Below are 15,432 nucleotides of genomic sequence, written 5' to 3' on the forward strand. Positions count from 1 at the left end.
ACACCTTTAATATGACACGTTTCGCACGTTGTTGTAATCTGAGCAAACATTCAATTCAAATTCAATTATATCATTTTTTTAAAGGGGAAATTATGCGAACTAACTGTGATGCTAACAGGAACATTGTGGCTTAATGTGTTTAAGCATGTGCGTGTTTAAGCCGTTCAGACTAAAGCTCAGTTTATACTCGTGCGTAGGACCTACGCCGTAGCCTACGCAGAGCCACATACCCTACGCCGTAGCCTGACGCGCAATGTAACAGCGCTCAACGCGGACCCTACGCAGACCGCAAGCGCTGTGATTGGTCCATTTGAACCCCTCCCTCAGGTAAAAAAACTCATGTTTACTCAAACGCATTTCCGAGTAACTTATTTGGTCTTCTGTATTTAATATTTCAAGCTGCAACAAAAGTGACTGTTTACTTGCCGCTATCACTGCTAATGCTTCTCAAACAAGCTGCCTTTTATTCGGCTCTTGTCTTGGTTACACAAGCAACACGTGCGTGGACACTGACGCCTAGTGGTCATTGCCTGTCAACGCGGACAACGACGCAGAAGTATAAATTAAAACCGACACATAGCCTACAGCTTAATATTATATTCCTATTTTCTGTTGACAACTTTTTGTCTCACAGGTTCATTTTTAATTGTCCTGCGTATAAATTATAACGTGTGATTTATACCATTTTGAAACTACAAATATTTCACACAGTATCTTAATAAAAGCTGCCGTCTGTAACTTTTGCCTCTCTACCGCCATCTCTGTTTGAAACATAAAATTGCAGGTTATTTTACATATTTAATCTTTACGCGTATTTATATCTTTACAGATATACTGTATTTTTATAAGTACGGCCGGGTCTGGGGGGCTAGGGGGCATTTCCCCCAGATTCTTCTTGGTATCCCTCCAAAAATATTGAGCTGACAATGAAAGTAATTAAAAATTAACTTATGAAATTATTACTTGTTATTATTATTATTTGTGTGAAGAATATGCATGCAATGAACTATGATATATATCTGCCCAATCAGAATATGTGATTGCCCCCCCAGTTGAGCCAGCCTAGTCCCGGGCCTGTTTATAAGCTTACCATTGTTATTGGTAGAAAGGTAAGGAGACCATTTGAACCCTGATTCATGTACTTGCTAAATAACTACTTTTTTCTTATCTTTAATTTACAAAAGTTACGGATTGTAGCTGTAATGAGAGCTCAAAAACGGCATACATTACAAAAAATGCAGCAAAATGTCATAGAAAGTTTTTTCAAGAATCATGTGACACAGCAGGACACATGACCAACTTTGTAATTCTTCTGTCCGGCTGAATAGCTATTAAAATGTTAATGAAAACACCCAGTGTCCATGTGCTCATACACATAGTAGCAACACATTAGGATCATACGTGTTGTATTTTTCAAGTACACTGTTGCTGTTTGGTGATACTTTGTGCCCACTGAGGTCTGATTGAGATGTAAACCGAGTATAACATTAAATAAAAATACACCTGAGATCATCCTTCAGTTACCCTCTTCACACCCAGATGCAAATTCCCCTCTTGGCAGTCTGACGTTCGAGATCAGATGTTTTTCTCAAACAATTCGCAAGCCAGTGCCAAGGTTACGCAAATGCCTTGGTTCCAGCTGTCTGACGTAAAAAAAAAGGGCCAGCGGGGCGTCAGGGTGGAAGAACGTGTTCTCATCAAATCCTTAATACTTGCTGTCCAAGTACAGCTAATTTGATTGCCGTTAGTGGTTTTTTGCTGCTCCCATAATGCGGGTGAATGCATTTTATTAAGTTGCATATTAGGTAAATACAATAAAAGTCCATTGACAAGACTGTGGGTGAAACAAGGACCACTTGGTTTTTTAAGGACAATCTCATGGTCTGCTTAAGGGTTATTGTGACAAAGTGATTCTGAGCTGGATAGAGAAGGCTGAAACAAACACACGTACGCGGATTGCCCTCGGGCCAAAGACTAAATAATGACATTGCCAATCATCTTTTCAATGAGCACCCAGTTTGGCCTCACCGAAAGAGAAGGTATAGACACGTCTAAATAAGAGCAACAAATTAGTCATAAAAAAAACCAACGGCTGCCAAGTAGCTGAATGGTTCTTTTGAGCCTGGGAATCACAACTGTAGATGACATGGCACACCTCATCAAGTGAAATGTAACATTTAACAGTACATTTTTCTAATAATCTGATAAATCAAATGTTAAATGTCATGAAACTGACATGTGCAGTGGTCCCTAAAAAGTACTAATACTTATTTGAAAGGCTTTAAATGATAAAACAATAGACTAACCGTTCAAAGAAAATTAACATCAATATAGTAATATAAATGCTATATCGAAGTTATATAAAGGTCAAAACTTACAATTTATCTTCCATCAAAACATTTGAAGTGTCGAGATCTGTGGCATAAAATCTTCACAGTTTTACAAAGATTGTGATAATATTAGGGCTGTCGCGATAAACCGATGATAAATATCACGTGATTTATGCACAGCTTTTGAGTGAAGTACGGGAAAATGCTGCTGCATCCAAAAGCCAGAGGGCGCTCTCGTGTGGAAACTCCAAATACGCACTGCAGAAGAAGACTATAACACCTTCTAGAATCTAGGAAATGCCTATGGACATCTTTTTATCACTGTTACTCAAGCCTCATCAGGTATTTTCATGATAATAAAGTATATAATGATCATGTTTGACGGGTGTTGCTTTTTCAAATGCACATTATAAGCGACTCAAACTCGCACTGCTTTTAGATCGAGCAGCATTTCCTACTGATCCCAGAGCCGTGCTTCACGGACAAGCTACGCATTAAAAAACATATCGACACATTGCATATCGCAGCCAGCTTGATTATAATAGGATTTAGTGGTATCGCGATAAATTATCGTGCAGCCCTAGATAATATTATGAAATATTGTGATTCTGCTTGAAAAAAAAAAGATTGCTATTATATTGCCATATTGCCCACCTCAGTCAAACTTGAGGGTCTGTGTGCTGAAATTTCCACCCACTCTACATTTACACAGGTTTGGTTTGGGTCAATTTGCCTGACTCACCATCTCTCATATTTGTGTTTGCGTGTGCCTTTGTCTCACCCTTACACATTCTCACACGCGCCACCACAGCAGGAATGTGACGCTCTGATTAAATTTATCACCTCTCATCAGCAGGGTACCAGCTTACCAGAGGTAAATCAAAACCACACGGGTTAGCCGAGGACACCAACTACCTCCAAACCGAGCTGACCAGCCTGTCTACATATCTGCTCGACAGGGAAGTCGGTTCTTATCCAACAACGATCATTGTTATCTAAGGAGTTGCACAGTCCTGTCCATAGTGGCATGTTCCAGCAACTCAACTGGTGCTAACAAGTCGGTAAAACAAACCGATGAATTGTATAGGACCTAAGCGCAAATGGTAATTTTCCATCGGCCAAGTAAAGGTATTTGACTGCTTTTCCAGCCACAAGAGAAACGTAGAGCTGTTTGTTTAATGCAAAGAACACGACAGAGCTAACAGATGCTGTGCTAGTGTGGCCTACTACATCAATTACAAGATCAATACACGCTCATGAGTTTCAATGAAGTCTACCTGACACCGCTGATTAAAACACTTCCCATGAGTCTACTACGTTTAACCTGCTGTTGAGTGTGAGGTGTATACTAAAAAGGTTTTCAAGACACTTATGCAACACTCATAAATGTATTTCATTGGAGAGTAATATAGTCATTCAAATATTAATTAAATAATCAAAAATTAAAGTGGAATTTCCGAACAATACTGTTCAATACTTGTATACTGTAAAAATGTATTTAAATAATTTTTAGTTATAAGTCATAAGGTTGTGCAACGTTTAATCACGATTAATCGCATCCAAAATAAAAGTTTGTGTTTACATAATATAAGTCTGTCTACTGTGCATATTAATTTTGTATATATAAAGACATACAAGTACATGTATATATTTAAGAAAAACATACTATTTAAAACTTAAATGTTTATCATTTCACAATTATCAATTATCACATTTTTACAATGATCATTTAAATGATATATAATATAAATAAATACATGTTTTTCATTTCATAAAATGTATATAATATCTGTATGTGTGTGTGAAAATAAATGCAAACAAAATAAATATGCACAGTACACAGACATATATTGTGTAAATACAAACTTTTGGTAAACACAAACTTATTTTGGAAACTTTTGCACAACCCTTTGCACAGTCGTTACACACCTAAACTTATATTAAACAGACTAAATCATTTTAACTGACTATAGGGTAATAGGGTTGAGCAACGATTTATCGCAACCATAATAAACGTTTGTGTTTCAAGCCAATTTGATTAAAAAAAATTAAGTTAAAATAGATTAAATGTTTTACAGTGTATAAAAAAAGTCATAATTATAATCCTTTAGGAGAGCCAATTTTGCAATTTTAACCAACACAAGTGAAGACACTCCCAAAATGCACTGCAAGACAGACAATTTTACACAATATGTGTGTGTGCTATATATTCTTTGTGTCATACTATATTGTGACATTAGCTTAGCAACAAGCTAACGTCAAACTCTATTTAAATCAATTGTGAGTCGAGACCCCCATCAGCGTTATATAATGTGCACCGTGAGTGCCGCAAACAGAATTCTTGCCTTTGTAGAGCAAGTTTTACAAGCTGACTTTTGAACATGATATTTATTTTATGGATTACCATGAAAATATACTTTAAAACCTAAAATACTTACAGTATAATGTGTGTGTGTGTTGATGTGTAACACTCACTAAGTGTCCAGGGGTTGGTGATCTTGAGTCTTTGAGTGTTGCTGTGCCTGGAACATCCAGTAGAGGCCATTTCATCTGCAGATACTGTGAACACACCAACACCACACAGATCAGACACCATAAACACTAATTATACTTTAATTACACATACAGACGGGCCAAAGGTACAAATCTCCCTTTTCACTTGTGTCAATTGAAAGGCTTTGGCATGAAACAGGTAAAGAGAAGCTTCACCTCAGTGGGTGGCAATGCGTTTTTGTACACAATACAACGTGCTTATGTCTAGACAGGTTTTTCTCATGACTCATGTTAAATGAACAAACAGTGCACTGAGAACAGTTCAGTCGAAATTGAAACTGTCACTCCTGAGTCACTCAGGTCTAATCCAGTGTTTCTCAACCTGCGGGCCGGGACACTTTAGAGGGTCTTAACCAACCTTCAAGAGGGCGAGGGCTTTAAAATGACTTGAAATATGACAAAACATGCATTAAAATAAGCTAAAACAACTAAAAACAAGAAGATTACTTGTGTTAGTTTTCTTTATATTCATTTTATGTATATGAAGAAACAAGTCTATTCGGCTTGTGCAGCATAAGCCACACAATATCTTAAATAGCAACTGTAACTTAATATGAACTAAATATGAATATTATGACAATCGTTCAATCCCCAAAAATGTCGGTTTACCATACTGTTGTTCAAAATCTGTTTTTGAAAGATGATATTTTGAGGAATGTCTCAGTGGTTTTGTTTTGTGTTCATACAATGGAAGTCAATGGGGGTCAATGTTGTTTGGTTAACAACATTTCTCAAAATATCTTCTTTTGTGCTCTGTACACGAAAGAAACTCATACAGGTTTAAAATGACACGAGGATGAGTAAAAAAATGAAAGAACTTTCATTCTTGGGTGAACTATCCCTTTAAATGTGATTTGTTGGTTGGTATGCAAAGCCAAAACGTATTCGCATGGACTAGTCTAAAAGCTGCTGTTATATAGCAAGCAAGACCCGTGCCAAAAATCGAAAAAATGATGGAAGAGTTAGTAAGTGAAGACAGAATTGATCCATTTCTTTAAGAGAACCTTCCAGCATGAGACACACAGAAAGTCATAAATAACAGAGCGGTCAGCGGAGAGCCATTCTACAAGCAGACACCTGTGTGTCTGTGTGTACGTTACAGAGAGCGAGAGAGAGTCATCGAGCGTGAGGAATGGCAGCCTGGCAGAGAGAGAGCGAGTGTGAAATCTGTGTTTGTCTGGGAATGTGTTCCTACAAGAGTCCAGCTGTGGGTGCCTATCGAGGGATGTTGTGTGTGTTGCGGAGGGGACAGCTGAGAGGAAGTCCCATGGAGAGAGGTGGGAAAGTGGACCGTGGTAAAAAGGCAGGCACATTTATAATGCTCAGGTGAATAGACCTGCACTTTTGACCTCTCGCTGAATCGCAACCTGCGTGACGGTCACTTGTTTTAATCACGCAAACATCGTTTCACTCTCTCTGTGTGGCCTGCATGAATTCCACCGTGGGCTAAACAGGTGTGTTGATGTTCACTACTGTACAATGCCATTTTTAAAAAATATTTCATCATATATCCAGGGCTTTTGTTTTTTTATCTTTATCAGATCTTCTCGTTTTGCTCCATTTCGACTCATAGCTCATAGCTGGGGTCTCAGCGGAGTTGTGGTTCGAAATCTCAGTTCAGACATCTGGTTTGAATATCAGATTTTAACAGCCCGGAAACTCCTGTTTTTATGTGCATTTTTCGGGCTGCCCAAGAAAACTCTATTTATTAAAACACATTTCGCTTGATGTAAAACTCGCATTTATATTTTAAGGAGTGCGGCAGTTTATTTCTCCAAAGTTAGGTCACCTAAGCCTCAATATTACACAGCAGCATCGATCAATTCTCATGATTTACAGCATGTCTGACTTTCTAACTTCCAGTGATCTTATACAACACCGTGTACTCGTTTCCATGTGGAATCTGTACCTGCAGAACTGAACAGACTATTCCACACATCTCGTTTGCATGGTTATATGTCAAATATTTTTGACCTGATTGATTTCCTGTAGCTCAACTAGTAAAGCACTGCAGAAGCGGTGAAAAAGAGCTTGGGTTCAATTCTAAGGGAAGCGTCTGTCAAATGCATCGATGTTAATCATGTTTGCAGTCTAAATGGAAAAAACACACCACGACCAAATCCTTACATGTCCAAAGCAGCCGCAACATAACAGTGGCAAAAATATCTGTCCTCAAATAGGGCTGTTAAACGATTAATCGCATCCAGAATAAAAGTTTGTGTTTCCATAATATAAGTCTGTGTACTGTGCATATTTATATTGTATTTATAAACACACACACACACATGTATATTTAGGAAATATGTGCATGTATATAATTATATATAATTTAAATGATATATATATTTATATATATATTTATATTTTCTTAAATATATGCATGCATGCATGCACATGTGTTTATAATACAAATTAATATGCACAGTACAAAGACATATATTACGTAAACAAACATTTTATTCTGGATGCGATTAATCGTGATTAATCGTTTAACAGCCCTATCCTCATATAAACAGAGGGATGTTAGACCAATGAGATTTTAGTGTGGGGGAATCCAACACAATGCTAAAGAAAAACAGACCAACAAAATATCCTGTACACTTATCACAGCTTTACATTAAAACGTATTGCTTTTCACAGCTGGTTAGGTCATGACACTAAATACAAAACAGTAATGTACAGTCTACAATAAATTCTCAAAATTAAGTGAGTTTATGCTTAAAACAAGAACAAAATATCTGCCAATGGGGTAGGTCTTTTTATTATATATTTCTTATTTTTTTATAAGCATACATTTTGCTTAGTTTAACATTTCAATAAAAAAACAAGACTTAATATTGTAAGTCATTCGCTTTTCAAATAAATTAATTCAGATTTAGGAATGTTTAGATAATTTTTGAAAGCAAAAATACAGAGTAATTTTTGTTTTCGCTGTGTAAACAATCACACTGGAAATGATATGTGATGATTGGATGATGGCATTCTTCAAATCAAACCAATTGTTTTTCTCTGTAATGCTGATTGGCTAATTGTCTACACTGTTAGTGCAATCAACATTTGACTTGGAGACAAACTCTCCAAAAAACAAAGGAATCTGACAGTCCACCTGCTTTGTCTCTCAGCATGAATAAGAAAAATAGATTATTTTACACTATACAACATATTTTCTCTCATCAAACTCTACAAAATCCTCTAAATGCCAGTTTAAATGATAGCCCCAGGAGACCTCAACAGCGCCACTGACGACAAATGAATTGATGCGGGGGTCCGGTCCACTTCTGAACTTTCATACCTTCGACCTTGCTTTCAAGCGTAGCGTTATGAGGAAGGAAGTTTACATGGCTATGGTTAAAAATTGAAAAGACATTACAGCACAAAAGGAAGAACGGAGGAACAGAGAGAGAAAAAAACACTTTCAGGAATGAGTTTTGTCTGAACAGGCCAAAGGTATTGTTTCCTGACAGCTGGGTGACCGAGGGGGGTTCAGAGTGGGCCCCTCATTCCCATCCGAAAGAGAGGAAATTCTTAGGCTTGACATCAGTCATCTCCCCCACCACACACACGCACGCGCACACACACACGCGCATGCGCACACGCACACACACACGCGCAAGCCTAAAGCTTGAATGTTAGAGTATGTATGAATACTGGGCCCACACAACTGCTAAAGAGAAACAGAAGGCCACCATTACTACTCTTCAGCTGGTCGAGTATTATTCCACTAAATGACTCCAGGCCAAGATATAAAACGCATACAGAATTGCATATTAAGCCATGAAAATGATTGATAACAATACAATAGGTTCCAGTATAGATAGCTTGCTCCAGTAAAGGTTTCTAGATCGGTCTTTAATGACCTATTTAAAGCTGCAATCCGTAACTTTTGCCTCTCTATCGCCATCTCTGTTTAAAACAAAGTTGCAGGTTACTTTACGTACTTATCTTAAAATATCTAAGTGTGTTGAAAAACAACTTTTTACACAATATTTGATCTGACAACTTAAATTATAAACCATTATTATAAGTGTACCATTGAACGCACTTCAGCTTTAATTAAATTTACACAGTAACACTTTACAATAAGTTTGTATTTGTTAACATTAGTTAATGCTATAGCTAACACGAACGAACACAAAACAAGCATTTATTAATAGCAGTTCGTGTTAATTTCAGCATTTAATACATGTTCACAATCAAAAGTTGTAACATCAACAAAGATTAATAAATGCTGAAAAATGATTGATAGTTCATGTAATGCATTTACTAATGTTAACAAACACAACCTTAGCAAATGTAGCTTGTTTTTTAAAAACATATGAAATAATTTACATAATGTGTATTTTTCTATTTTATTTTAATACAATTGTGACATTTCGTCACCTACACAGTCTTGATTACATCTGACAAAAATGAGCGCTAATTTGAGGTAGTCAGTCCAAACAACAATCCCTTCAAACAACAACGTCTCTTTATGGCTCTTCAGTGACTATGTCCATGTCTTTCCAAACATTAAGCTTGTTTGGATCTTTAGAGGAGTCTTGAGGCAACAGTAGTTTCTGGTCAGCTGGCTTGAAGGTCATTTCCAGTTGACTTTGGCGTGTCAGTGAAAGCTGACCAAGATGAAGAAAACCTTCACCACCCAACATCACAACTGTAAAGTTTACTCCCATAAACAACTGAAATTATTTCTCTGTTTTGGCTTAACCATTTCCAACACCTCAACCGGACACAATTCCCGTCGCTGTTGCGTGCTGGCATCCTGTACATTTAGCACTTCGGCGCTATCCAAACAGTGGTGCAGACTACGCCACTGCGGTCAGGGCCTGGCCCCCTAAAACTGTCCTCGCGCTGGCACAGAAGACCAGCCATGAAAAAACCTTATGCTGGTCAGCAGAAATTTGTTTCCGAAAGACAAGGGTGGTTACAATTTGAGAAGTGCTTTGGGCAGAACAAGAGAGCGGAGTGTTTCTTCAATGCAGCCCTGTAAGTGTTTACAATGACACGGGAGTAGAAACACACACATAAACTCGATTTGCCAATTACCCTTTACAGTACACTTCAGGCAGCATGCTAATGCGTTACAGGTGCCCTTGAGTTAAGCTTAAACAAAGCAACAGAGTCATAAAACGAAGAAGTAAAATAAAGACTACAGAATTGTTCATGCATTTACATCATGTTTATGTTGTAAAGTTTCAGATTTTTTTAAAACACCTAAAATCAGAGGAACAAATCCTAAATATTTTAAGATGTATAGCAATATGAAGCAGTCACAGAAACCAGGCAATGTTTTTATTACACTAATAAAAATTAAGGCTTAACATCAAAACTGTTGTAAATAAATCAATAAGTTAAAATGGCCTTAAAGGGACAGTTCACCCAAAACGGAAAATCATCCTTTGCTCACCCTCATGTCATTGCAAACCTATATGACTTTCATTGTATGCACACAAAACCACCAAGACATTTCTCAAAATATCTTCTTTTGTGATTCACAGCCGAAAGAGTAATATACAGTTTATGAACGACATGAGGGTGAGATTTTTATTTTAGGGTGAACTATCCCTTTAACAGTGGTAAATTTACCAATTGAACCAACCGTCCAACTCTACTCAATAAAATCTGTTTTACAAAAAAGCCATATGCAACGGAAGAGGATAACTCTATTTTTTACATTTGATCACATTGCCTTTCCTGCAGTTTCGCATTCAGATGCATTTGGAGCTGGATTATCTTCAACTGCTGTATTAGACGCCCGATGTCCTGGACTACATCACGCTTAAAACTTTCCAGCCAAGTTCCACAGACTGTGTATCAAGTCCCTCATTCCTCATCCTACATAGTCTCTCAACTTCAAAACTGGGCCTCTGACAGACACTCAACCTCCAACTTTCTGATCCATTTCTCTCGTCTCTAATTGTCTTCCAGCTTTCTGCCTCGGTCTCCAACGCACACTGCGAACATCAGTCAAGCGCCCTCCTAATGAGAGCGAGGACACAGATGCGACAAAAGGTGGCTGAGAATTTTCCAGAGAAAAGCCAAGCACCGAGGCCTTTGGTTTGGTGAACAGAGAGAATATGGCATATGCTCTTGGGGTCACTAGGTGCCAATGCCAGAGTCCAATTGTTCAGTCCTTTTCATGGATACAGAAGCAAATGGGGAGGGCCAAGAGGGCTTTGTCAGCTCGGAGGAGCCGCGGCAACACTGCCAGGGATGCTGCGAGGCAGATGTGAGGGACATTTGTTACTGAGGGAGTGTGCAGCGCCTGCCAGCGGCACCCAAATAGAATCGGCCTGACAAACTTACAGCTCTGCTGTCGAGGTAATGAGGGGCTGACGCGCTTTCAGCTGCTCAAGATCTGTGTCGCTCTCTGTAGGAAGTTTGTAGGCTAAAAAAGTTGAGAGTAAAATTCTGAGAGAGGATGATGGAATCAGAAATTGTTTTGTAAAAATATACAATGGTAACCATAGTGTCTTTTTAAATAATACAGTTACTACAGTTACAGTAATGTAAAATTGCAATAATATTTATAGTGCAATACTCAATTTAAGGCTGCACTATAATGGGTCAAATAATAATCATGACTATTTACTCAGTTTTAATCGTGATTAATAATCATGGATATTCTGTCTGTTTAGAACTTTATTTCACTTTAGCATATTATTATTAATTCCTAGAATAATTTTGCTATATTTTTACACTTTACAGCCAATTAATACATGCTGCAATCTGCTGCTGTTAAATCATGATTTTTGCAAAAAGAAAAATAATTCTCACAATAATTAAACAATAATTCTGTCAGTTTAGAATTTTTTTATTTTTTTATTTTATTTGATATTTTATTGATTCTACATCTTATTATTAATCATTCATATAATATCCATATGATGTTTTTACACTTTAAGACCAATTCATACATGTTGCAATCTGCTGCCGTTAAATTGTGATCATCACGGTTATTTAAAAAAAATCACGGTTATTCTGTCAATTTAGAAGTTTTTTATTTCACTTCAGCATATTATTATTATTAATTATTATTATTATATTATTACACTTTACAGCCAATTACACTTTACAATCTGCCACTGTTGAACTTCTGCGACACTATTTCAAAGCATACAAGTCATATTTATCAACATGATTATATAAAACAGTCAGTCTAATCACAAAAAATATATATATCTCACAAAATTAACATCTTGACCTGGCTCCACTTGTATAAATAAAAAAATAATTTAAAAAATAACAAATATTAAAAACATTGATTTGTGATTGAATTGCGTATTTTAATGTACAATTGTTTTATATTACGCAAGCAGAAAGAGGACAACGAAACCAATTAGAGAATCAATTACTTAAGATTGAAACCTGCAAGTGCAAGTAATGTGCGAGTTTTACTGCCAATTTGATCTTGGTAACTATTGTATTTTGGTAGAAACTGCAGTTTTCATTTATAAGAAAAGGTCCCTTTTAAAAAACTAATCTGGGGAAAAAGCTGTTCGTTTTCACTCTCCATCATTTGAAACCCCGATTCAAACCAGCTCTAGATGATATGACTGCAGAATGCCATCCTATTCATAACTACATCTCACTTCAACCCCATACATGCTCTCAGCCCAAGTGGATAACGCCAATCACCCAGCGTGTGGTCTGTATTTATTTAGGACCCCCTGGTGAAGCCAAATGGGCCTCCCAGTGGCCGGTGTGTTAAAGCGTTAAATCACATCTCTCAATCTGAGCAGCCCATCACTGATAACACAAGCAGTCCTGCCCCACACGACTGCCTATTGTCAGAACAGGCCAGCATCCTAATGCAAGTAATTAACACCTACTGTTAGTCCAACCTGACCACACAATCACCACCTACCACTGACCACACACAATAGAGGTGAGAACAGCTTGACTAGTTCAAACTAAGCTCCATTGTTTAGGTGTGTTGTGGGTAATTAAACAATTATACAAGTCATTGTTAGGCAAACGACAGATACAATCATGCTAATTGGAGGGAGAGGTTAACTATGACTCAAACTGGGCGGAACTGCAGCAGCGCTCCATTATTGAGATAAGCAAACATTTAAGAGAGATATGACGAGCAATAAGAGGAGCAAACCCAAATGTCAAGCGAGCGCTCGGTGACAAGCCTACTGAATGTTTCAGGTACGTTTCACTATTCTAGTGTTAAAAAGTCCCTTACCGACCTTGTTTGTGTAAAGGTCTATCCAATGAATGAACTTCATCAAAAGCTCCAAGTTTCACATGTGTAAAAATACCATAAAGGGGCGTTGCCTAAATATGAAACAGTTTACACGGTGCAAACTTCACCCATATAAAATAAATTGGTAACCAACATGCATAATCATAAAACGTTCCAATGACTAAATAATGCGTTACCAAAGGTTATTTAGCTAGAAAACTATTTCAAAAAGTATAATGTGGTTACCCTGGTGTGCTCTTATGTCATTCAGATCCTTTATCACTTTTCTTCTGTGGCACACAAAATCTAAATGGTTTCGTCTGTTTACAATGAAAGTCAATGGGTGCCAGTGTTTCCACGTTCTTCAAAATATCTTTTGTGTTCTGCAGAAGAAAGTCATACATGTGTGTAATGATAAGAACGAGTAAATAATAATAGAGATTTCATTTTTGGTGAACTTTTCCTTTAACATGAATACTTATAAGGCACCTTTTAAAGGGACAGTTCACACAAAAATGAAAATTCTGTCATTAATTACTCACTCTCTGGTGTACAAATTTCTTTGTTCCGATGAACACAGAGAAAGATATTTGGAAGAATGCTTGTAACCAAACAGTTCTTGGACCCCATTGACTACCATAGTAGAAAACAATTACAATGGTAGTCAAAAGTATCCTGTTTGCTGTCCTACATTCTTCAAAATATCTTATTTTCTGTTCAACAGAACAAAACGTATAAAGAAATTTTTCCTACCATTGTAGTCAATGGGGTCCAAGATCTGTTTGGTTATAAACATTCTTTTCACATATCTTTGTGTTCATCAGAATAAAGACAAGAACAACTCGAAGGCTAGTAAATGAAGACAGAATGTTTTATTTTTGGGTGAACTGTCCTTTTAAGCAACTCTGTTAAGTTAGTCATCGTGTCTATAGATCCACATCCCTGCGTGATTTCCTCCGTCCCCTCGGCTGGACGACAACACGCTCTCATAGGCAAACTCGGCCACATTAACAAGTCTGCTCAAGATGCAGGTATGTTTGTTTTGGCTGTGCGAGTTGTTTACAGTGCGGCTAGACGAAACATTTCAATGGGACTATTTATTTGAGCTTTTCAGAGTCTGCTTCTGAACAGACAACCCTGCAAAGAGATAAGACAACTTTCATTATGTAAAATGTATCCACAAATCAAATCTCCGTCTGTCTAAGAAGCTAGTAAGAGAGTCTTTTTGTGCAGTTTACTTATCTTTTGTCTACATGCTGTAGAACAAGTTCTTAGGTTTGTCAAGCGAAAACCTGATATGACTGTATGGAACTTGCATGAACCTAAATAAACTTTTCTGCAGCTGGACATCAATGCATTTTTTGATATATATTTTAATAATATATAAAGGTAGACTCTCAGGTTATATCTTAACATCAATTATGCAAGTCATTTGTTGGCTGACTTCTAAGAGAAGTACAGGCATGATGATGATTGACAGATGTTGCAAGCCAGATTCAAACTTGAATTACCCAAATGAGCATCACAGTAGCGCGCCAAATGCTAAGTCACAGCTTTCTGAAAAATCATTATTAAAAATGAATAAATAAAAATTTGAAACATGAAAAGGTAATACCTACAGACCCCAACTGTTTACTCGAGATCAACAGTACACAAATCAGGTGCCTTAGTCATATACATCCTGCACTAGACCAGACACATTTAAAGCATTTCTCAGTCTCTCTGGACCGACTGAAGTTAAGAGGTTCTGACAGGGTTCTGCTACCCTCACCGGGGCGTCTATTGTGACCTGGGCGTCCTTCTTGCACTTCCATTCATTGCCTGACAAGACTAAAAAATGGGTCAAAGGCCAACCTGCCCGAGTGCACACATCTCCATGGCAATGTGGTCCTATTAAGGCAGGGCTCATGGGCCTCTTAACATGCTCTTGTGCACAAAAGAACTATTAGTAAGAAAGGACAAATGGAGATGCGTGTGAGCTTCTATGAGCGTGAGGGGAACAGAGCAGAGGGCCAAAGGTTTAACTGAACAATTGAGAGATTCCAAGGTCTAATCGGGACTGATGGATGGTTTGGGCTTTTAAGGTAAGCAACAGTCCATCGGACGGGACAGGGCAGCATGGAGAGCCAACTCAATAGAAGTCCACTCTTGTTTATCAGCTACGGAGAAAAGCCCTTCAAAAAGCTTTCATTATGGCCATCACTTGATCTATACACTGTGGTATGACACTAACAAATATTGAAGAAGTATAATTTGTTATTTTAATACACGTGCGATACTAATCAATAATAAACAGCAATATATTAATGACAGCCAAAAGGAGAATTTAATAAACCACTTTAATTGAATTTGCACAGT

At 37.5% G+C, this 15,432-nt stretch overlaps 1 protein-coding gene across 1 annotated transcript in view; it reads right to left on the bottom strand.

Moving 5' to 3' along the window:
- The window catches only part of tcf7l1b (transcription factor 7 like 1b), a 63,165-nt gene that overhangs the window by 20,751 nt on the left and 26,982 nt on the right, over positions 1-15,432 (bottom strand). Inside the window, exon 4 of the mRNA XM_057357057.1 lies at positions 4,806-4,889. Within this exon, the coding sequence (XP_057213040.1) occupies positions 4,806-4,889 (84 nt within the window). The remainder of the gene's footprint in view (positions 1-4,805; positions 4,890-15,432) is intronic.

This window comes from Triplophysa rosa, linkage group LG17 (assembly GCF_024868665.1).
Source record: "Triplophysa rosa linkage group LG17, Trosa_1v2, whole genome shotgun sequence".
NCBI lineage: Eukaryota > Metazoa > Chordata > Actinopteri > Cypriniformes > Nemacheilidae > Triplophysa > Triplophysa rosa.